General features: G+C 38.8%; 1 protein-coding gene across 1 annotated transcript; it reads left to right on the forward strand.

The window, feature by feature from the left end:
- FAM241A (family with sequence similarity 241 member A) lies at positions 1-23967 on the forward strand. Its single transcript, XM_067568253.1, has 3 exons — positions 1-260; positions 930-1260; positions 20545-23967. Exons 1-3 carry the CDS (start codon positions 1-3, stop codon positions 20788-20790), a joined length of 837 nt encoding a protein of 278 aa, XP_067424354.1. The 3' UTR covers positions 20791-23967.
- The last annotated feature ends 962 nt before the right edge of the window (positions 23968-24929 follow it).

Genomic DNA, 24929 nt, shown 5'->3' on the forward strand with positions numbered 1-24929 from the left:
ATGCACTTAGATGAGCTCGCAAAGTCTCTCGACGGATACTTCCCCGCCAGAGGGTCATATCCAGCATGGGTGAGACAGCCGTTCACGTTTAGTGTTGCGACAGCAGATGTCAATGATGAGTACCTCGACGAAATCATTGAACTTCAGCAGAGCCAGGTTCAAGAGCAGCTCTTCAGAACAACAACGCTCTCAACGTTTTGGTGTCACCAAATCGTATCGTACCCTCTTATTGCTAAGAAAGCCCTTGAGATACTCATACCGTTTGTTACAACATATCTTTGCGAGCAATCCTTTTCGAGGATGGTAGACATAAAAACGAAGAAAAGGAACAGACTTTGTTGCGAAAATGATATGAGAGTGGCACTTGCCAAGGTGAAGCCGCGCATTTCTGAACTTGTCTCTGAAAGCCAACAGCAAAAGTCACATTGATTTGCAGTAAATATTCATTGAGTTATGTTTTTGTTTTTGTGTGACATTCATGTTTTGTTGGTTTTGTTCTTTGAACACAGTGATTTTATGTGCAACTGATGCATGGTTCATTTTGTGCACTAATAAAATATATATATCTATGTTTTGAATTTGAAAAAAAAAAACATTTTATTTTTCCAACTATGAAGGGTTCGATGAATGCACGTATGAAACTTGCGGGGTTCAGTACCTCCAACAAGGTTAAGAACCACTGCAATAGAGAGACTCACATTTCGCATAGTGACAAAATGTTTGGGTTGCAGGCTCTGCAGATGAAAGCTGAAGTTCAAACGAAGACCCGCGTTCGTTACAAATATATTCATGATATTGTACATGTGCATTTGATGTTTTGTGAACCACCCACGCAGCCCGCCCCACCTGTCACAGCCCCACGCCCTTCGCCGCTCCGATCTCTCACGAGCGCTGGCCCTGCCTCGCCTCCTCCTCTTTCTCCTCCCCAGACCCCGTGACAGCACAGACCCGCCCTGCGAGACAGCGGGCGGCCTGGGCGAGCATTGTGCGGCTGAGCTGGGCGCTGGGGGCCACTGCTGGAGCTCGCCCCCGCACGCACCCAGCGCGGCCGGGGCGGAGGAGGCGGCAGCGGCGCCACCGCTCGGGGCAGGACTGGCTGCGGGAGCGGAGGGAGCGCGGCGGTGGCCTGGTGCCTGGCGGAAGGGAATGGGCTCCATGGCGGAGCTGCTGCCGCCGCCGCCGCCGCCCGGCAACAGCGGGTGCGATGGGGACGCGGAGGCTAAGGGGGCCCGGCACAGAGAGCGGCAGCGAGAGGAGAGGGTCAGTTTCACCCACCCCACCCCGCGGGCAGAGAAGGGCAGCCGCGCCCCAGGCAGAGCCCCAAGCACCAGCAGCCACTAGCTCCCTCTTCCCCCAGCGCCATGGGGGGGCTGTCCCGGGGGGGTGCCCCTGCTACACAGACTGGTGTCGCTCTCCCGCCCTCCACCCCAGCAGCAGGTGCAGCGCCAAGCACAGGGGCGCGGGCGGCCCAGCGGGGTCACCCCGTGCCCGGCTGTGGCAGGCGGTGGGGGAGGGGAGGCGCGCGCGGGGAGGTCTCGCCCGCGAGCACTGGGCCATGGGGCCGGCGGGCGGGCGGGAGGCGATGGGGCTCCCAGCGCCCCGGGGTCAATTTCACGTCGCTGGGCCAGCCCTGGTCCCGGGGCGGGGAGCCGCGCCTCTGCCGCCCGCTGTGACCAAGCGAGGCCGCCCGCTGGGGAGCTTGGCTGGGTCCCGGCTTCGACTGCGCCGGGCGGCAGCTGAAGCGTGGGGCCTCCGCGCTTCCTCCCCGCAGTGAAGGGGTCGGGGGGGGGGCGGGGGCAGCAGGGAGCGCCTAGGGGCTGCGGCCAGGGCCCTGGGGCGAAGCGGGGAGCGGCTGATCCGTGCGGGGCCGGGTTGGATCAGCCAGCGAGCAGGGGTGGGGGGGTGTTGGGAGCTCCGGGCTCCAGCGCGCACGCCGGGGAATAGCCCGCCGCGAGCTGGGACCGGCTCAGGCCGGAGTGGCAGCGCTGCCCGAGGCCGGAGCAGGCAGGTTGCGATGTTCAGCAGCCCCGAGGAAATACCGGCTGTTCCGGGTTTACGAGCGTCTAGGACTCAGGGCAGGCGAGCCGGGCAAACAGGGAAGCACGTAGTGCTTGGAGCAGAGGTGGCTGAGGCACCGGGGAGTGCGCTGGACCTCAGTGACATGCAAGTCACTGGCAGCCTGGCACAGAGTGAGTGACCTCTCTGAACACCAGATGCCAAAGTTGAGTTCGGGGAAGTTATTTAAGGGTTGTCAGGATGTCGGTATCTCCCCCTGCAAATGTATCAATTAGATCAGACTCATCACTTCTTATCTCCCTATCTCAAAAAGAATGTCAGTCACTCCATCTCAGCCAAGAAAGCTGCAAAAGAGCTTTCATGGGATCTAGTTTTAGAGCACGTCTTTTTTTCTTTTTTTTTAAAAGCGCAGCTTTTGTATTGTGTAAGCCATCAAAATCAATTTTCTGCAGTTCCTGCAGCCTTGCACGCAACTTCTGCAGTTAGCAATTTCAGTTCATGACTGCTCTGAACAGGAGAAAATTGAGGAGCAACCAAATACATTAAATACTCAAAATGGCATTACAATAATAACAAAGTGCAAGAGAGGCAGTAAGTGTATATTGATAAATTACTATTAAAAAAAAATAAGTGATCTACTTGAAATGTATTCTTTACATTGAGATCAAAAAATGATTATGCAACCACTTATATCAAACTTATTATAACAACTCAAATTGTATGTTATAGGACTGCAGATTTTTAGTCTGAGGTTAATCATGGCCTTCAGAAAATGCAGTTACATAGTACAGTAACATTTGTTACTAGAATAGGATAGCCGTTTATGTTTTACTCTTATCCTGCCCCGTCCCCCCCTTTAATAACATTCAGAGAAATCAGACTTGGTGAGGAGGAATGCTTAGAATAATTTTTTTTGATATCTTCACAATGCTCCCATTCTTGCATCAGGCTCTACTAGTGAGTGCACAGTCAGGTGAATACAGAGTTCTGTGCTAATGGAATGGAGGCAGTAATGCCTTTAGATGTAGGTCCTGGCAGTCTTGAAAACAAAGTATTGGACTTCAGAAAACAGTTTTACATACAATATTTGGTTCAGCTACCCCAATTAACTAAAAATGGTTTTAAAATGCCCTTTCTTGTATTGCTAATAACAGTGTAGTATGCAGTATTGTTGTAGCCCTGTCTGTCCAAGGATATTAGAGAGACATGCTTTCAAGCTTACACAGTGCTTCTTCAGGTCTGGGAAACTAATTCCGACTATCACTGCTAAATACAAGGTGGAACAGATTGTTTAGCATAAGTGGTGACTACTTGTTCACCTTGTCTCTCTAAGAACAACGTAGTTTATGAAAACTGAATAATTGTACAAATTTAACTAATTTACTTACGTAGCATACTTATAGTTTATTTACATAGGTTATGCATTTGACATCACTTAGGAAAATTATGCATTTCACTTAACTAGCCAATGAAAACAGACTGGTTTTGTTTATAGTTACACTCACCATAGATATATTCACATTCTGCATAGTGGCAAAACATTTGGGTTTAAATTCAAACAAAAAACTGTATTCGTTATAAATATATTCATGATATTGTAAATGTGTATTTGATGTTTTGTAAAATATTTTTGCATAATCAAAATATTGAATTTAAGCTATATGAGATATTTCTTTGTAATTGCTTTGACAGTTTTCCTGTTGAAATTTAAAACAACCAATAATTCATCCATGTTAGCAAACGAAGCTACTTCAAACCAAGATCCAATCAATATTGCTTGGCTTGTTGATTTTTATGAAATTTCACATAATGTGCACTCAGTCATGAGTCATCCTTTTCACAGGTAGAGGAAGCTTGCTTGATACTTATAGAATATATTCTTTTCTTTTAACCTTAGTTTTAGAGACAGGTAGGAATATAGCATAGCTTTGTTGAATGAAACTGATGTCAGTGCACACACCTTTTACAAATGTTGATCATTTACAGGAGCCAGTGCTTCCTTCCCATTCTCCTGTAAAAGAGATACAAACAGAACTATGGATGGAACTGGTGTGTGTATTTGCAGACCTGGCGCCCGCCCACTGTGGAACTGGTGTGTTGTGGGGAGGTAGACAATAAACAGAGTAGTGGTTCCATTGAATGCTTCCTCCTCCTACCCCATAGCCCATGGGAGGCTTCTATGCAAGATGCCATGGAATAGGACAGGAAATAGGAAGAGCAGAGCATTAGTTGCTATACACATTATGCTTCCGTGGTACAAGAAACAAAATGCCTCAGAAGTTAATGTTGCTGGCTCCAACATTAATAATCCGAGTGTGGAAGGAATTCTATGCAGACTAGCAAAGTAAGACCCAGTGACAGGACTGGTAGAATGGCTTCTCAATGCTACCATGACATAGCAGAATCACTTGGGGGAGAGAGCTCTCACGGAGATCAACTCCACATATTTTATCAGGGGTCCCTGGCATTTCATCATGAATCCTGAGTCTAAATAATTATGACCATGCCCCTTCCACTTTGTGCAAAACTGCCATCCTGAAGCAACTGGAAGGACAGTTTGGTGACAACAAGCACGTTTGACTGTTTAGAGCATCTCTCTCCCTCCTCTTTTACGCAGCAAGGATGATCTTCGTAAAGGGAACAGAAATCATGTCAGAATGTGTAGGCAGAGGCTTTTTTTAATAGTCAGCTAGGAGAAAATACACCTTCATATTTTTAGAAATATTTTTTCATCTCTATAGCCCATTTTCCCATGTATTAAAGTGCTCAACAGTGAACAAATAACAAAGCAGATGCAGCATTACAAAATGCAACAAAATCAAGGGCATCAGTTAGTTTTCAATAAAATAATAGGGAGGAAAAGCTTTAACAACTTAAATGTAAATGTATGCCAAAGAGTCAGCAATATAGATAACTGCTTCATATTTTTGCAAATGAGCTAAAAGTTCTTTGTTCAGAAAAGCCCAGCTGATTCTAAAGAGATCAAACTGAAGCACTGATAGTTGCCTAATTTTGTTATCATGCTTATTCTCACAGCCTAGTTCATTAAAGGTCCATGGAGTCTTCTGTAGTTCAGGAACAAGTTGTTGACATAATGTATTTTCCTGTGTTCCATTTTCCTGTCCAAAAAAAAAAAAAAGACAAATCTTGCTGTGCTCTTTAAAGGAGAGGGGAGGCACCATGGTGCAAAAGGAGAAGTAAGGGACCAAATTCTTCTCGTTTACACTTGTGTAAATCCACTGTCTTGAGTGGAGTTACACAGGACTAATACCAGTTGTTTATGTGAGCAAATTTTAGCCCAAGGCTTTCATGAAAACTTTCAGTTGGCCCAGGCTCTGAACCTCATCACCTAACCATGTTTTTCCATATCCACCTGGAACAGACTCAACCTGTGTAGGGTTGGATGGATTTTTGCTGAAATAATACACTTTCTCCTTAGTAATTATTATTACTAAAACTCCTCTGATTGTTCAGTTATAAACTCCTTTTATATTTATCTTCCCATTGAGTAATTGAACTCTCTTTTCATTGGGACATCAGTCTGTTTAAGAAATCCCAAACCCTTAGACTTTAAAATTCCGTTTAAGCCTGTTAATCAAGTATTATCAGCAAGGGCTCATTTAGTGAAATTAATGGCAGGTAAATTAAAAAAGAATAAAAGGAAATGCAATTTCCTGTAATGTATAGTCACTGTGAAATTCATTGTTGCAGGAGGCCATAGAGTTAATTACTGCTGTGACTAGATTTAAAAAGGGGATGGAATAATTTTATGACTAATATCCATTGTAGTTATGTATGCTAAGATTAGGGTAATCTACTCTCATGCTCTAGGGGAGGTAAAATAAGCACTGCAGAGTTCTGGAAAGCACTGTTTCTCATCCACATATTTCATAATTGGCAGGTGCATTATGTGCATGGGGGACATGTGGGATTTACTTCCCTCTGAAACACTGGAGATAGGTCATTTTCATACTTGAGAACCAATATTCTGGTATGTGAATTTCCTTGCTAATTTAATACTGATTGTTATTAACCAGAAAAATGCATTGTTCCATAGTATTACATGTTTTCAAAAGCAAACTTCTAGCCTTGAGAATAAAAATGGTGGTGCCTCAAGTACTATTTCTGGATACAGTATTCATTGGGCAGAGAGAGAAACCCATATATTGCAGATAAGAAAGAGAGAGATCTTTAGGTTTATATATGGGTTTGTGTCTCTGCCCAATGAATACTGTATCTAGCGGGACATCTTTTAAAAGTTTTTTGGCTGGAACATTTCCAATTCACATTTTTAAAGTTGTTTTTGGTTATAGGGTCTAAGGCTAGACTCCTGCTAAGGGATCTTTAAGTCAACAGAGGACCCTGATTTCTTGGCAATTATACACAGAAACAGAATTACAGCACTGGAAAATTAGTGAAAATGGTATGGCCTCATTCGTATTTACCCCTAATTAAACTTTTCTTAGTTTTACTTATTCTTAAGGTGAGATTCCGTAGTGGCAGGGAAAAGGGGGAATTCAGCTCACTCATTCACTAGAACTTATACAGCATTACACATTGGAACTTACAGAGGGTAGGTTATGGCCCGGTTTTGCTCTAAATTACATCAGTGTAACTAATTGTAGTTCAAGTACATGTGGGGGCGGAACTGGGCCTTTATATATCGAACAGTTTTCAAAACATTAGTTCAGTATATTTTCTCCCTTCTCTGAAATGTGTGTGGGTTTTTTTCTTTTCTTTTGTTTTTGTTTTTTTATTTTGTTTTTAAATACTAGAGATGGTCCTGGGTGTTTAAATCTGGAGGGTTGTTTTGGGCATATCTCTATTTACTACAGAAGAAACTGAGTAACAATAATTTAATATAAAAATATATAAACACCTAAGTGCAGGATGATATGTACATTTCAATAGATTCCTAAGCATACAGAGGCACAGCTGTAAATGGGGAGTGGAGGCTTTGTGACTGTCATGGTCTCAAGTTTGCTGCATCACTTTGAATGCCTTGGCTTCCTACTGAAGAGGCTGCCATGTATATAGTAATACAGTGCTCTGTAGCTGCTTCAACAAGGTTTCGATTATAGCCACCACACACTGTTGTTTATTGCAATAAGGTTTATTTCCTCAAACTGAATAACGTGCTAAGTATTAACACATGCTGTTAATTTTTGTAGTAAACCTCTGCAGATTATAGCTTTTCCCACACACTTAAGAAGTTGTTTATTGTTCCTTTATAATTTGAATTTGAGAATAGATCAGTGCCAGGATGCATATGTGTTAAATTGTAATTGTTTCCTTTAGCTGAGAGTGCTGCTGTGTAATGTTGACTTGATTTTGGAAGGGGACATGGCTTTAAAAAAAAAAAAAGCCTGAGGAGATTAGATGCCTCAAGCATATCTGCACATGTTAAAATACAAGAAAAAGCTTCATAAAGAAAGGACAGGCACTAACGGGACTGATATAGAATATATTTAAAAAATAATATGAATGACATACATTTCTAATGGTAGCAGTAGAGGCATCTAGTAGAGGTATAGTTTGAAAGAGAAGGAAGATGTGTCTAAAAGAGAAATGTGGAGCACAACTTCTAAAATGGGTTTTCCTTCCTTTTGCTGTCTTAAAACTTCCCGTGTTTTTATTTTTGCCTTATTTTAATGTTGTATTTGATGCAACAAGATGATAAATCATAGTGTGCACAGGTCTAGCTTTGTATTTCATAAAGTATTATTTTGATGTAAATTCATTTTAGGGTATTATTTCACAAAGATCCGAATGTACTGGAATTCAAACTTGTGGACAGTGTTCACTTGGTTACTGTGTTGAGATTTCAGTTGCCATAACAACTTGAGGCAGTACTCTTAGCTTTCTTTTTTTCTTTGGTTTGCATCATCATATTTGACCTTCTGTTGCCGTAATTGCGGATACAACTTTTGCATAGCAGTTGCTTTTCTTTTCATTGTTTGTTAGTTTATTCCTTATCTCTTTGGTCAGCTTTACAAGCTTGTACTTGTTTGCTCTTGTTTCTCCTTCTATAAAAACAAATCACTTGTTGCTACTCAAATTTCATTTCTGGTTAATTAGGTGTTTATAGCTTCTTTCTTTTTAACTATATGTAAATTAAAAACTCAAATATTAAACTCTTGGTGCCTGTAACAAACTTTAAAACATTATACAAAAACAGTCAACGAACTTTGCCCCTAATCCAGCATCACAAAACAAAGCTAACAAAAAGGATATTTTAAATCATAAAATAGCTCACACCCAAGTATTATCAACCTAGATTCATCTCCCCTTGCATAAAAGCCAGAGAAAATAGATGAAATTTGCAGCATTCTCCAACATCAGCAAATTCTGGTTATTTCAGACCAAGAGGGAGTGAATTCCAAAACTGAGAGCCATTAGAGTCGAGAGGCAAATTATTAGATATTTGAGGACTACTTAGGTCCCTCTCCTGAAAACAGGTCCACATGCACAGAGGCCAAGAATTTGAATCAACATGGTAAATGAACTACATTCTTGCCCTTAGCATGCTTTTTCCAAATTAGGGCTGAAACGCATTTGTGCTTGATGGAGGGAAGATTACACTACTCTTGTCAGGATTGTACCTGATATGTATAGAGAACTTCAGTATCCAAGGCAGGCATTAGTACTAAATTTAAAACTTCTGCTTTCATTTTGAAGCTTATTGCTGCTGGTGGAGATCTTGCTGGTATTAGTTATCATATGTAGCACCAACAGGGAGGTAGTATGCTAAGAGATGATGGTTTTCATAGTGTGCTCAAGTAAGTCTTTCTTTCTTTCTTTCTTTTTTTTTTTTTTTATCTTTTTCAAAATATGAAAGGTGTTTATATATTTTTGCTCTGTGATGAATACTGGACCCAGATCTCATTCTAGAGATTATCATTGTACTAATACCACTGTACTTTATTGAAATTCCCTGTTTAAATTTAGGAAAGAAATCTTTATTGGATACTATTTCCAGAAATACTGGTGGTCTTGGCAGTTTTCCTGTACTGGAAATCTCTGTTTCTCATATTTCTCATTGTTTGTTTGTTTCTATCATCTGCAAGCACTGTGTAACTGTTCCTCATTTGCTTGCCATTTATTATCCTTTTAATATTTATGCAGCAGATCAAACATTGTTCTAGGGAAGTGTACCTGGTCATTTTGTCCAAAGCGGTTTAGATGTTTACTGGTTTTCTGCCCAGTATTCTATTGCCTGAATATCAAAATCTATATTGTCACTTAGAACCGCAAGGTCAAAGGCACTAATCATCAGTTTTTGAGGCTGCGAACTGCATTCTGCCATCGTTCTGCATATTAAACTTGAGTGGAAGTTAATGGGAGTTTTGCATATGAATTGATCGTAGGGCATGTTCCTGGGGTTGGTGAACTGCAAGATTGGTTTTATAAAGTATTTTGGGTAAATATGATGCCAAACTTTAATAAAACCCAATATTTGATGAAAGGTTACAACATTTCCTTCATGATGCACCATTCTAGCTTCATGATAGAAGAGGAAGGAAAATACAAAAAGCAAAAATAACCTTGCTGGTTAACTCTGAGACAAATCCTGTTGTGTTTAGCCAAGTCAAATTCTTATTATTACTGTTCACAGTTATGTGAGAAAACAGATTGAAATCCTGACCCTCCCCACAACAGTGGAAAGCTTAAGAACCAGCAGAACTGCTCTGGTTTGAGTACATACTGCATTAGGAAGCAGAGGGCCCTTTTTTTTTTTTTTTAATTTAATTTTTTTAGTGGCGGGTGGGTGCTTTATTGAGGATATAACATGCTTATTGCTGTAACTGCCACCACGTTCATGCAACAGCCACGCACAACATGGACATACAGGGCTCCTGGGGGAGGGGAATCCCTGCCCCACTGGTGAGTGGGGTTGGTGTTGGGGAGGAACGTTGTGTCGCACTCGCTCAGAGCAGAGCTCATTGGAGGTGCACTGCAGGAATGCAGGGAGAGGCTATATGTAGGTATCCCAAGCAATTGTCAAAGAGGTAGGTGTGGCCCATAGGATCACAATGTAGTCAAGCCACCACATGGATCTATCTAGCAGATCACTCTGAGTGCATGGAGTACATGTATTTTACTCCTCCATACTTTGTATTAACAGTGGCATAACCAGCAAACATCCATTACCTGTTTGTGCTCAGGATTCTGTTTCCCAGCTTTTATTGTGTTACTCTGAATACATCGCATGGTTACCTACTTAGGGCCTTTCAGCTGGAGGTGAAGGTGCTCATGATTGATTCCTTCATGAATATCACTGACATCAGCTTTCATAATCTGTTTTCTCATACTTTTGGTCAGATGTAAACTTAAGAACTTTATTTTCCCTTGTATTTTCTAGAGACCCTGCTTTGTCATGTCTCTAGAGATTCCTGTGTTTAATGTTTTATCGTTCAAAAAATTGTTTGAGTATTTTTCAGCAAATAAATATAAAGCTGAAAGGTCAAGTTTCACAGATATTTTTTTGACGTTTAAGCATGCATGCCATCCGCCATATGCACTGCATTTTGAAGTGAATTTAACCCTGAGTGAGATAAAATTAGTAGCTGGGTTATGTGAAACTAGAAACTGCAGGAGAAATGTATGGTCTTGCTTGGTTTGGGGTTTTAATTTTTATTTTGGCGTTTATTAGTAACAACCTTTTTTCTTTTTCTTGTGCCTCCATTAGATATTTATTATTAAATATCAATTCAAATTTAAATCCAAAGCTTCTCCTCCCCCGCCCCCCACATTTAAGGTGAAAGTCGTGATAATCTTAAGTATGTTATTCTTTCTTTCTTTTGGTGACTTTGTGCATTTGACTTGATCTTAATCATGGCTTGTGCCATGTCTTGACAGTTGAATCAGCTATTCTGGTTACACTGCTTCTTGTCTGTAACCCAACAAGAACAGATGTTTCTGGTGGAATTAATTTTCTCCCTTTACTCCCCGCCCCCTTTATTAAACACCCTCTCTCCTTTCTCTTCCCTCCTTCCCAATTTCTAGTTCTGAGTTTTGCATTTCTTCCCTAAATTTACAAATACAGAGATTTTAAGTTAGCAAAAGTTTATGGGAATCTCACATTTTTTTCACACCACTATACATGTTTAGACATTTCCCCATGGAGGGAATTAACACTTCTGTTACTACTCCTTCAGACACTACTGATGTGGTACTAACAAGAAGAGAAAAGTGAAACTGATAACATTCTAGTCCGTTTAACTCTTCTATTCTTGTAGGAGAATCACTCTGGTGAGATTTTTTTAAAATAATCCATTCACCTGTCAGAAATCTGAGCACAAAAAAAGTGCCCTTAAAATATCTTAAAGCATGAAAAGATTTTGGGTATTTTTGTTTCAAAATACACCTATAACTTAAAAATGGCTGAACTGAGTTTTATTTCATAGACTTTAGGGCCCTAAAGGGCTATTATAATCACCAAGTCTGACTTGCAGAACACAGGTTATTGAATTTCACCCAATAATTCCTGCACCAAGCTCAATAACTTATGGTTTTTTCCCCCATGCAAAAAGTCATTTTAAACTAAGAGAAGATGTGGTAGATGTTGGACTGAATGGTGTTTCTTGAGAAACATAAATGTCTGAAAACAGAGACTTGTACTAAAACTGTAATCCCAACCATAGTCATTGCTGCAATGCACTGATGAAGTTAGTTATTTTAATTCATCTGATTTGTCTTCTGTTCATTGTTGACACACTTTAGCAAACTTGTTTTGTAGATAACAGAAAGTGAAAGAAATAAAAGACCCTTTATATTAACATATCTCACCCTGCAATGCTCAATAGAAAGAAGTAACTTCCTGATCTTGAAAAGATATAAATTTCCTATATATCCAATTCTGCCATCCTTACTTACGAGTACTACCGTACTCTGAACCACTGAAACTCCCTGTGATTTAACACTACAGTGCTGCAACCATAATAACTTCAGTAGGAACTGATGTCATGCAGCACATTACAGAATTAGGCCTCCGAAAAGAGGTATTTTAAAATAATGTTGTTAGCCTTAGGTTTATACAGCAATCTGTTTTAAATTATTTAGAAGTAAAAGTTCAAACCTAAGTTTCCTCGATCTTGTTTTAATGTTGCTTGAATCATACAATATCATTGTGGATTTTTTACATATACCTAGTTTTATTTGGAAGTTTATCATATTTGAATGTGCTATGATGGGATCTAATCTATACTATTGACTTTTTAAGTGGCTAAAATGAATATTATCATTGGGTTTGTATTCAGAATTAGATGGTGGGGGAGAGATCATTTTATTTAGAAACAGTGTGTTGCCTACTAATAGTATGTAAACCACAAAGTTGTCACATGCTTTCCTGATAACAGGCAGACTTGCAAGTCTGTGAATGGCATGGCAAACTTGCCACAAGTAAAATGAAGCGAGACTTCAAATTATTTTATGAGCAGATACAAAGATGTGTGGACATTCTAACTTGAAAATTAAGCACATTTGTGACACCAAGGTTAAGTGTTATGATTTAATCATTTGTACGAGCTTCACCTATTAGTCCTTTTGTAAAGCAATTTCAGAATAGCTAACAATAAGAGAGAGACTTTCAAAAGTGCTTTAGTGATTTAGCAGCACAAGACCTATTGAAAGTCAATGGGACTTGTGCTGAATCACTCTACTTCAAAACAGGTTAGCTCAAAGCACACTAGGGAACTTTAGTATGCAGCAGCAGGGTCTACATGTACTTGGTGCATGGCACTCATGTGGGTAGATTTACAGTTTAGCTTGCCACAAGCTAATTGTTTAGACAAGCCTGTAGTCTCTTAAGTGTCTTAGTTACTTTTGACAGCTCCTAAACCACTTAAACGCTTTTGAAACCTTTACACAGCCTGATTTAATATGGTTGATCTCTGCCACCAGACTAGTGTACATCTGTAGTATAAAAGACAACAAATTTAGTAGGTTAGATTAGGAGCTGTATAGAGCACAAAGCAAAAGGTTCTACTTATTCTTCAAAAGCGTGTTTGACATACCTCATCTGGATCAGTGCGTGTGCCAATATGAGAAAATTTCCTAAAATATTTTAAAAGTGTATTTTTATAGTGTTCTTCTGTCCCCTAGAGGTAGGCAACTACAAAAATAAATCCTAGACTGAGCTGATAGTGATGTCTGTAGTTAAAATCCTGTTTTAAAACTTGACACAGAAGTATACAGATTTTAGGAAAGATGGTGTTATCGACTGGTGAGAATGTAATTATAAAGCTCGGGTGCCAGCAATAAACAGTTTTTTCAGATGATTAAATGCTGAAGCAAAGGTGAGATGTTGGATAACCACAACAGCCTTTGAGTATATTCTACTGCCGTGAATACTATTTCTGCAATAAAAGACAAAAGATAGTTCAATAAACCACAATGTACAAACTGGTTTTCTTAGGAGGTTTGACAGTTCTCTTTCGATGCTTTCCATCAACATTACTTTGGGGATTGGATTCAGGACAGTAAGGCCCTAATCCTGGAAAGACTCACACGTGCTTAACTTTATGTACTCTGAATAGTCCCACTGAAATTAAGTACATGCTTAAATCTTTCAGGATTGGGACCTATATGCGGAAAAGGATAGTGCTGTATAGTGAATTCAGTGCAGTGGATTAAGTATTTAGGAATTTTTTCTCTCAGTGTTTGCAAACAGTTCTAATATTTAAAATAGAGAATGATTGCTGTAAAGTCATAAGGGAAATAGCAATGGAATTATTTGTCATGGCAGAGAAAGGTGGAAGCAGTTAAATTAATAATGCCAGTTAATAGATTAATGTTGCTACCCTTTCCTATTCCTGAAAGATTTTCATTTTTTAATATTGAATAAAATTATTGGCATTCTTTGGGCAAATACAATTCCGTGTTTAAAAAAAAAAGGCAGTGTACTAAAGAAGCAAGAGGATTGAAGACTCTAGAATTTTATTTTATTTTTATTTCATATCATCTCTGCAATGTGCTGAACATGGATGTATATTTACAAGGGACCTTCCTAGGTAGAAACAGAGAATTGTTTTTTGGGAAATGGTCAGTCAAATACTAGTAATCCCTTTCTTTTGCTCCATAGGCAGTAATGTTTAAATATTTTGGGAATAAGCTCCTAAATTGCTTTTGTTTAAGATATAGAAGATACATATAAACACACACTTTACACTGGTTAAATTAAAAAAAAAAAAACCTCAAGAATTTCATTATGTGCAGAACAACCTTTGGCAGACTTGAATAGAAATAACTATATTAGTTTTAATTCATACCCTTTGTTGTTTTGGTGCAAGGCTGTGTGTTGGCACTCTTATTTTGGAATCAAAGTGCGTTTTTTAAGTTAAGCAAGCTTAAATAAGAGTGTCCATATACAGACTCACTTAAATGACAAAAGGTGTGAATTAAAACTAATTTGTTATTTAGGTGTGAGTTTGTGTGTAGATCAGCCCTAAGAAACATGCAATAACTTGTTTAAAAAATCTGTTATTTGCATAATGCTAATATAGTATTAGCCTGAGATTGTTATTGTGGTCACAATCTTAAAGATTTGAGCTCTTTGAAAATAACTGGTAGAATTGATCATTATATGCATTTATCCACAGGAGGCTTAATTATTGAGGAATTCCAGCTGAGAAAGGGAAAATCACAGTTAAATTAACTTTTATCTGAATGTACTGTTCAAAGGATTAATATTGGGGAAACTTTCAAGGGACACTTAATATCTGAAGATGGAGGGGAGTGGAATAATTTCTTTGGAACAAAGAAATAAACAAGCCTTGTAGGTTCTCTCTTTAAACCTCTAATCGGTTTAGAAAAATGTGGCTCTTAATACTCCTAGCTTGTGAGTGGAGCAGGTGACATGGAAATTTAGCTTATTGCTACTGAAAATCCTTGACTAACTTCAGTTGGGGGAGTTTTAGGAATGTGTAAATGTTTTTGATTCTCTGGTATTACTGTTGATCAGTCAAGTGTTAAGAGTGGTGTCATTTAAAAATATGAAGGCAGAAACATTTCTCTAGACAAAGATTAGATAGGAAAATTTAATATGACACATTTTTTCTACAGACATTTTATTGATGAAGATGCAAAGAGAGTTTCACACTTTCCAGTTGATACAATAAACATGTGAAAGCAATCTTGCATTTCACTGTATGCCAAACCTGGCAATAAATGTTCAAATAACAGAATAATTAGCTCATTATCAAGAACAAAAGGAAATTTCCATTTGCAAAGCCCAAGGTTTTTGAAGAGCTAAATAGGAACAAAATTTGAAATATTAATAAAATGAGAAACAGAATAAAACTGAGGGATGAAGTTATCAACTTGGAGATATTAAGGAACGTAGGATGAGGAAACAAAGATGAAAATAAGGCAACAGATTGCTATAATAGACATGATGCAATACAATATCAGCATGATAGACATGAGATAATATTTTGCTACTGTAGATTTACTACAAATCATTTTTAAAAGTTCATTCTTAAATACAGTAAAGAGTAATCATCGTTCCATGTTGACAATTTGTATGTTTAGAAAAAACAGGAGGATCCCATTCTGCCGTATGTAGGAATAGCCCTGTATATGTGTAAATTTGGCAAGTTTCAGCTCACGGAGTTTCATTATCAGTCAGTGAAGGGTGGAAAAGAAAAAAGTGTTCTTCTATCTCTCTCCCTACTTCCCTGATTTTCCTAAGATGTACCCAAGGAACAGACTCCTTGTATTTGCATGCTGTCCAGCCCTTTCAGCTTACTTGTAGCCTCTGGACTGCAAGACTCAGACAAGAACCACGCTATTAGGAGCTCACACAACTACGTTTGCCCGTATGCTCGTCTTTAGCCCGCACAGGGTTGCATTTCAAACAGTTGGGGAAGCTGCAATAAGTTACTGCAACTTGGGCAGCTTTTCTTGTGTATTTTGGCAAGTAACAATTTAGCAGAGCCCACAGTGGGGCATCCATTAGTTCAGGAGATGAGGAGAGCGTGCCATGGAGACAATAAACCATGAACACAGGCTCCTTTTGCAGATATGCCAAATGGGGGCCAACATTTTTTACATAAATTAATGGTTGAGCACTCGTGCAGAACTCCCGCTGTAATTCCACCGATAAAGAAAATACTTGGCAAGAACATGGAATGATTATGGAGCATTAGTAAAGAAAAATGTGCCATCTATATTTTATGGCTGATAATCTGTTTTCAGTTTCACTTGGTTTTGATACCATGCTGAAGCAAAATTGCTCATCTCAAAAGTCTTTGAAGCACATTTTCAGATTTTAATTTTAACTCAGATTAGTACGGAGACTAGTTTAGAAATATGTTGAATTACTGAAAAGAGCTCTAGATTATTTCTCTTGATTAGATTTTTTTCAGTCAAATAAAAAGATTACTAATATACTGACTGTTTTAGCAGCTTCCCTTTAGATTAAGAATCTCATTTTGAAAGTTACCATAAGAACTATGGAAAATTATAAAGCATCAGGAAAATGGCTGACATTTATTCTGCCATATTAAACATTCCATAGAATGAAGGATTTTTTTCTAGATTTAGTGTGCTTCAATATCTATTTTACCTTAGAGATTCAGGAACACAAGATTGTTTGTTTGCATTAGTGCTTAAGAAATGGGGAATGAAGTAAGTAAATGCCTCTCATTTTTAAATTTTCTAGAAGATACTTTTTAAATTTTATAATATAGGATATTACAGAATAATAGATTATTGTATTTATTCTTTGTTCTAGTGTAATAAAATGTATGTGATTTTGCTCTCTTCAACTTTTCAGAGTAAAATAATATGAGAAAGGCAAAGACTCCAGGCTTTCCCAGCAATGAGCTGGACTAATTCATGTCACATATACAAGACAAAGTAAAACTCCAGTAGGTCCTGAACTAAGTTTGATATGTATATCTGCACCAAAAATCTGACAATATTCTATAGTGTTAATCTATAGTATGGGAAAGAATTCAAGTCAGTGAATTCAGGGCGGAACTATGTAGTGTTTTCAGTTGTTTCCTCCAGGCTATCAAAATTTGTTCTGTCCTCTTCTTGGAGATAGTTCAGAACTGTTGGCCAAATGAGGTGATGGCTCACTTAAGGAACTTGCTGAAGATTTTGCCTTTGTCCAAGAGGCCAGCTGAGTGTTATGTAGCCAGGATCTTGGCTGCTACCTTCCATAGTGCAAGTATCAGGGAAGTCATTGCACTGCTTGTGGTATAGAACAGCCCCATGGGGCACAGTCCTGCCCCATTCTGCACTGGCCAGCTGTCTAAGACCAGAGTTGGGGTAGGGGATGCTGTTTCTCCAGAAAGGTGTAGGAGTTACTTCTACAAGCGCTCCCAAAAATATTCTGTCTGCATCAATATTATTGCAGATAGAAAGTATCTCCAGCCACGTATGTGGTGTCTTTCCATGCCTGCTCACTGCGGTCCCTGGAGCTACATTATAGCCCTTAAGTGTAAGACTCTGAGTGTAAATGGCAGAGTGAGATCAGCTTTTGTGCTTTTTTTTTCCCTGCATATCCTTTCCTCAATAAATACACTAGCTGGCTTATTAGTGTGATATCTGCCTTTTAGGCAACTCCCTCGGCTATACCAGAGGACAGGAGGGGACAAGAACGGACTCTCCCTTATAACATTTAATTCCCAGTGTGGCAAGCAGCCTGCCTTTGGAATCTTAGGAGTTGTTCACAAAGGAGATTCAGGCTTAAACGTTTCTCAATGCTGATCCTGCACCGCTGAAGTTAATGGGAGATTTAATATTGACTTCACTGGGAGCAGAATGGGACCCAAAGTGCCAACAGGTGTAGTTTTCGTGCTCCTTGAAAAGCAGGCCCATGTATGAAAGAAAGGAGGGTGGCTTTTAATAAGTTTGTCCAGTTAGAGCAATTCCAAGCTTAGGCACCAATCTGCCTTCTGTGTGGGCCTGCACAGTAATTACACACAATATTTCACCACTGGCTTTGTTTTCCCTGCCCTTCTCTTTGCGAAATGAAGTGTAGAAGCTCAAAACAAATAACTTTGTGAACAGGCAAGTAGGAAACATTAATTTTACACACACACATGCACCTGTAGAACTGCAAGAGACTGTTACAAATGCTCTGTGCCTTTTCATTGCTGTTTCTACTTTTGCTACAGCACTCTTACAACCAAGCTTTCATTCCACATGAAGGTTCTCCATGTGACCTAACATCTAGTTTGGAAAAAGGTACTGACACTGTTGGATTGTCCTATGATTTTTATTGGGGGTGAGATTAGTGCTTTATAATAATGGAAATTCAGCATTTTAAAAATATAGCTCATCACATTCTGTAATGGGGACCAGATCACACAGTTACCCAGCTAGTCTCCATCAGGAAGCCAATTACTGTCTGCTGTAACCACAGGAAATAGAAGACTCCTACCCTTAAAGATATAATTGAAGCTGCAGTTTAGAAATTAGGTTTTGAATATAAATCCAGACTTGACACAGTACTCCCTCTTCCTGAAACTTTGCTTTATGATGAAGACTTAACAACTATAATTAGGGTCTGCAGTTAGCCTATTGGAAATATTGATTTGTTGACTACAATATTGATGAGTAGCTTCTTGTTACGCTGTGATTGCTACTAATGGACGCTTCAGAAAAGGCATGTGCCTGAGCTGCTTTATCATCTTGAAAGTGTGCTCATTATAGATGAAATTCACCCCTCTTCACCTAAATCCCAAGTATTTAGGTTTTGTACAATGAATTTCATGGAACTGCCCCAGCTCTGCAGCTATTGTTCCAATCTATGCGATAGAATAGTGACTTCTGCCTCTCTGTGCCTTTTATACAACTCTGTTTGTACCTCCAGATCTGCATAAGTAAAGATCCAGTTGCCCCACCTCCAATCATCTCATTTAAGGCCAGTGTGGAGCCCCTATTGATAGTGCACAGAGGTGCAAAGGTTCCCTGGTATCGCTGCTCCACCTGTGATTTCCCTCAACTCCTTCTGCTGCTTACCCCCTGTGACCCGTCCCATGCCCAGGGCAGCCACCTCCTAATGCCAAGGTCAGGGCAGGCTGTAAAAAGGGAGCAGATTCTCCCAGCACTGGTGAGTGACACTGAAGCCAGACTTCCCAACCAGCCACAAACTGCGCTTCTGAATCCCCACAGAAGCCGGGATACAAATACACACAGCCCCCTTTACTGCATTTCAGCTTCTGGCTCCCAAATCAGCACTAGGTCCAATAAAGAGACCAGTTATATAAACTCTATGCTCTTTACTAAAAAGGTTCCCTCTGACCCCTTGGGGTCAGCCACAGTACCAGTTCAATATAAGTTTGGATCTTACCTAGAATACCATGCTGCCAGGCAATCCTTTAGTAACTAAAACTAAACTTTTATTCTAAAAGAAAGAAATAAACCATAAGAGAAATGTTAAAGGATTAGAGCAATCAGATACAAACAAATGATTGAAAGTCAATATACATCAGGTTTCTAGAAGAATTGTGGAGTTGCAGGCTTCAACAGTTCCTCTGGTATACATCCGACACCTGGATGGGTCTAAGTCCTTTGGTTCAGTTGCAAAATGAATTGATTCAGAGGCAGGTATATATATGTCTGTAGCTGAACAGGAACAAAGACAAAATGGTTTCTGTGGCTTGGCCTTATACCCTCTGACCCTGGCCATGCGGTCTTGTGGAATATTACAAGAACTAAAATGGAGTCCAGAGTCACATGAGCCAATCCTGGTAACTCTTCAGGTATGCCTTTAGTTTCTTCCTGGGCCCCTTGCATCCGTGAGTATCTTAATGGGCCATTTGTTCAGGCTATTGTTCTGCCGCCATCCTATCTGGGGTGTTGCCCAGGAGCACAATTTGAAATACAGATATCTCAAATATATCTATAACTTCCATTTCACATATTACATATGAACGTAAGTATCATCATCTGACTTAGCATATTATAACCTGTACCTGACATAGTATATCTCACATGAATTATTATGATTTTGACATATTGATGTCAAACAATATAACATCTACCCAGCATGACACCCCCCCCACACCCCACCCCCATCTACCCAGCATGACACCCCCACCTCCAGAAATACTGGGAGGTTTCCATAACTTTTTGAACCATGTCTTCACACTGGGAGGAATTTCAGTCTTCTCTGGTACCAGCATAGTCCATTGTCTTCACTGGGCCATCTTTCAATAATGAAAAATCCCTTCAGTTTCTTATAGTCTTGTGCAATATACTTAATGGTTTATTTTTGCTAGTAGAGGTTATTCATTCAGTTTTCGTGGTTCTGAAGTCTTACTGGAAATTACTTTTCAACTGATCCACTTTATTCACTATTTTCTTTATTAAAATTTGTGACTCATATCAGATACTGAATTTAATGAGTTCCTCTTTACGTATACTTTTGGGTAAATTGTATTTTTTTTTTCTAATTTTTGGAAAGTAGGGACAGCTGAAATGTCTGCAAGTTGTAAGACACTAACAGTAATAACGATATCATATATATTACGTATGTCCAATCTATTTCCTGCTTTTGTTTTCTGTCTGCAGGTCCAGCAAGAACAAAGAAACCACACTGTAGAGCCTGTTAGAGATGACTATAAAAAGATGGGGACTCTCTTTGGTGAACTAAACAAAAGCCTTATCAGTATAGGCTTCACAAGGATGTATTTTGGAGAACGGATTGTGGAACCTGTAATAATCATATTCTTCTGGGGTATGCTCTGGTTCCTTGGCTTACAAGCTCTTGGACTGGTTGCTGTTCTGTGCCTTGTCATTATTTACGTGCAACAGTAGAATATGTTGAATGGCCTATTGGATAACATATTACAACCATGTCACCTTTCAATGGATTTATGTGTTTAAGCAAACAAGGGTGGCATATTAAAAGCTGCAGTGTTCCAAGTCATGCTACTAAACTTTGTGAGGTTTTTACATTCAGACTAACATTGCATATATATTTTAAAGTAAGTCAACGGTCCTAGCACATCTTCAAAGGGAATTAAAAGAATATGCTCAAGATGGTACTGTCCAAAGAAACTTACAGTTTTGAAGAACTTGTCTACACAATAGGTTAGTGCATTGCAAGCCAGAGTGTGAATCTATAGCACACCAGCTTGTTAATACTAACTCTGTGTGTGGACAGGCCCTAACTGAGGGTACATGAGCCATTGCAACTTGAGGGCTCATTCCTAGGATGTATTTTTATTAAATGATAAAATGGAGTCAGCCTCTTCTGTTGTGTGGCTGATATTTTAAAATGACACTTTCTTGTCATTGCCATTTTCTTGTAAAGGAAAAAATAAATTGGGGACTTTGCAAATAGATATAAATCCCGACTCCTGCAACTACTATTCCAGTTAACGTGCTAGAATACTGACCACTGTCCCTATACACCTCACACGCAGGAGAGATTGTACTTCTAGGATGAAATGTAGATCTATCAACTTCGATAATGTCTCTAGTTTACTGCAGATTTGGGCCCAATTCTAACGTAGATGGAAGCTTTGCTTGTACAAATGAGCACAGCAGGCCTAGGCCCTAGTTTAAGATACGAGCAATTATGCAAGTAAGATAAGTTTAGATAGATCTCATCTGCAGTTTTACTCAGGAATTTTTGGTGTTTGATTTGGAAATATACCATCTACAGATGCATGTTGTAAGCTGAACATCAGAGAATAAGATATAATATTGTATAGAATTTTAATATTAACCTGTAAAAACCACTTTGGTAATGTAGGATCCAATCCTGAAAAGTGCTGAGCAGAGGGAAGGACAGAAAAAATCTTCACTAAATAGGCTACCAATCTAGCACATCTCAAAACACTGTATTTATTTTAAATACATAATTGATCCTACCCATATGAATTTTTTCATTATTATATTTGTTTAGTTTACAATTTAAGGTGTAAGCTTTTGAAATGCTATTCTACTTTTGTTTTTGAAAACATTTTGGATTGACAAACCTGAACCGTGTGTCATTTTATTTATTTACAAACTATGAGCTTCATCCAAAGACCCTTGAAGTGAATAAAAACTTTCCCTAAAGCCCAGTTCTTCAGTTAATTGTGTCATTAAGAAGATTCTTATGTCCATATGGAGTCCTGTTGGAGTCCATGACTTGCACACGTTGATCCAGTTGCAGGGCCTATGGAGCCATTCCTTGTAAACTTTTGCAAGCATTGAAATCAGTTACTATTCTTGGTTGTAAGCACTAAGGTTCCAGTCCTGCAAACACTTTATGCATATGTTTATTTCTATAAGTAGCCTCACTGCATTAATTAAACTGTTTGCATGTGGAAAGTTAAGCACAACTGTAAGTGTGTTTTGAATGTATCGGTCTGTACACGAGTAAAATAAATATGCTGATGACATGGGAATACCCTATACATCATAAAATATTCATACATATGCTTTACTCAAACATCGCTGGAAATCTGAATTTCCAAAAGCTAAGTACAAATACAATTTGAATTTAATGGCAGGAGCTCTGGACCCACAAGTGCCTAAGGATAAACATTTTAAAATCCTTTTAAAAATAATATAATATACATTGTATGTTTGTATATTGTTTATATATAGTTGTGGTTTTGTGTGTGTATCTATATTTGTGTATATAGCCTATATTACAAAAAGAGCTTATTTTTTACATTTCATGCCTTTTTCCTCCCATGTAAATTCTTGCTCAGAGCATTTCATCCAAACTCTTTTGCCTTGTAGGGAAAAGGTCAGTATCTTGTAGAATATTCTCTGTTGCGAAGCAATACGTGCACAGACTGTATTGTGATGCAGAATAAACGGATTTCCTGAAGTGAAAGAAAACCTTCCATTGTTATGGTGTGAAAACATGGAATTTAAAGAATAACAGGTCAAAAGCAGGTCTGCATGGTCACAGGCACAAAAATGAAGTAGGGAAGACAATGTAGTTATCTGTATATAATTTGATGTCCATGCATTGTAATGATCACAACCAACCTATGTATAATCATCCCAGCAGCTCTCCCCACACATGTTAAGCACACATTCATAAAAAGGTTGCTCTTTTCTTCTGGAGTAAAATCAAGTGTACTGTCAGGTATGTCTGTCTTCCTTAGAAGGAGACTATATCCTGCCCTTTATATATGTCTTTCTCGTATCTGCATTTTTATTACCCTAAAAAAATCAAACAAGCTCCCTCCATTTATTACTGAAATTTAATATGGAATAAATGGAGACGGACAAATCTATCTTTTCCTTTTTTAAAAAGTCAATCTATGATTTTGACACTTTTTTTTCACTAATGTCCCCCTATTTCATTACTTACAGTCTGTCTCATAAAAGGATTGAATACTGGATTATCTGCCTTTAACATCTATATGTTACAGCATTTCCCTGAACAAAGATGTGCATCAAAAGAAATTACACTGTAAAATTATATCAAATATTGTGAGCAAATGTATGAGCAGCCTTTGCATTGCTTTCCCCTCTCCCAAACAACAGTTTGAAGTGACTAGGAGTGTTGGGTATGCAAAGAGTGCAGAATAGAGTTCCTACTCCAGAAATAAAGGGTGAATGTAAATTTTGTTTGGATACAAGGGATAGTCCTAGGCTGAAAATCATTAACATTAGTACATATGACTGTCATTCTCTATATATGTTTGTATACGATTGTATAAAAGAATTACATCATCCAAATCTGCATCAAATAATGAACTATGTAATTCTTATTGGTCTGTAGAGCGTATAATAATATTTCCGTAGAAGTGTTACTGTGAGAACTGTTTGTCCAAAAGAGCCTTCAGATGCATAAATGTTTGAGTTACTATGTAGAGTGAGGAAACTGTACATACAGCAAAGCTAATGGGACCTCAGTTGCACTGAAAATTGCCATATTGAAACTGTCCAAAGTTGTTTTCTGGAAATATTTGTGTGAAATAAGTCTTGAAAGCACTTTGTTACTCTTTCTAATAAAAGGTTATTCTGTCATTATATGAATTTATTGTTTTTTCCCTGTGTTGTGTACTGTGTCGTGTACTGTGTCGTCCCTGTGTCGTGTACTGTCTTATATTTTATTAATCAGTTATCAGGTAAATTTGGAAGCAGTTATGTCCTGATAATTCACTGATTTGAGCTGAATTTAAAATTACTGTAAATCAGCAGTGAAAGAGTACACTAGTGCTCATTGGTGGAAATGTTACGTCAACTATAGCAGTTGTTGGTAAATGCATACAGCATCACATAACTAAAAGTTAAAATGTCAAAGAAGAGAAATGGTCTCATTCCAAAAATCTGTGTAATCTTGTTACAGTTCCATTGGTTGGAGGTTTTTCTAGTTAAGATCGCAGCCTGTGGAGGAACTAGATTTGGTCAGTAGAGTGAGAGATACTTTAAGCACATAATTTGTAGGCCTCTAAATAGACATTTTTATTTAACAGTCATTGTTAAACCCAAGACATACCAAAATGGATCCACTTTGAACTGTTTGTTCTCTCTAATTTCTCATTCCTCAACGCAAAAGTTGTTTCATTTCAAACAATTCCAAAAAATGCACAGGTATGTCTACTCCAGACAAAAAGCCAGAACTGGTTAGGCAACATAGGGATCGATCTTCTGCTTTAGAAAAGTTGTGTGGAAGAGCTTGGGGCCCAGTTCTGCAAATTTATGTGAATAGTCTTATTTGACGTAAATGGGACTGCTCACATAAGTAACGGATTGTAGCATCAGGCCCATAGTCGTCATTTTCCAGTAAAATTCGTTGCAATGTGGGTATGTTACCGATTTCCCAAACATCTTGGTTAGCTTCTCTGTATAAGTGTTTTGGTCCTATGTAGTGTGTGCCTTCAAGAATAATCTAGTTTTTGTTATATATCATATGGTTCTACGGTTCTGGTCTTAATAAGATTAGTAAAAGCATATGATGATTCAATTTTTCAGTAAAATTAAACCTTTCTGTGCCC

The sequence above is a fragment of the Emydura macquarii genome, unplaced genomic scaffold (genome assembly GCF_026122565.2).
Source record: "Emydura macquarii macquarii isolate MOO-44397 ecotype Brisbane River unplaced genomic scaffold, CSIRO-AGI_Emac_v2 contig_2863, whole genome shotgun sequence".
Taxonomy (NCBI): domain Eukaryota; kingdom Metazoa; phylum Chordata; order Testudines; family Chelidae; genus Emydura; species Emydura macquarii.

Coding starts and splice junctions, on each gene's coding strand:
- FAM241A (XM_067568253.1), top strand. CDS start 1: ATGCACTTAGATGAGCTCGCAAAGTCTCTCGACGGATACTTCCCCGCC. Junction 261..929: donor GCCCTTGAGATACTCATACC/GTTTGTTACAAC, acceptor TCTCCTCCCCAG/ACCCCGTGACAGCACAGACC. Junction 1,261..20,544: donor AGCGGCAGCGAGAGGAGAGG/GTCAGTTTCACC, acceptor TTCTGTCTGCAG/GTCCAGCAAGAACAAAGAAA.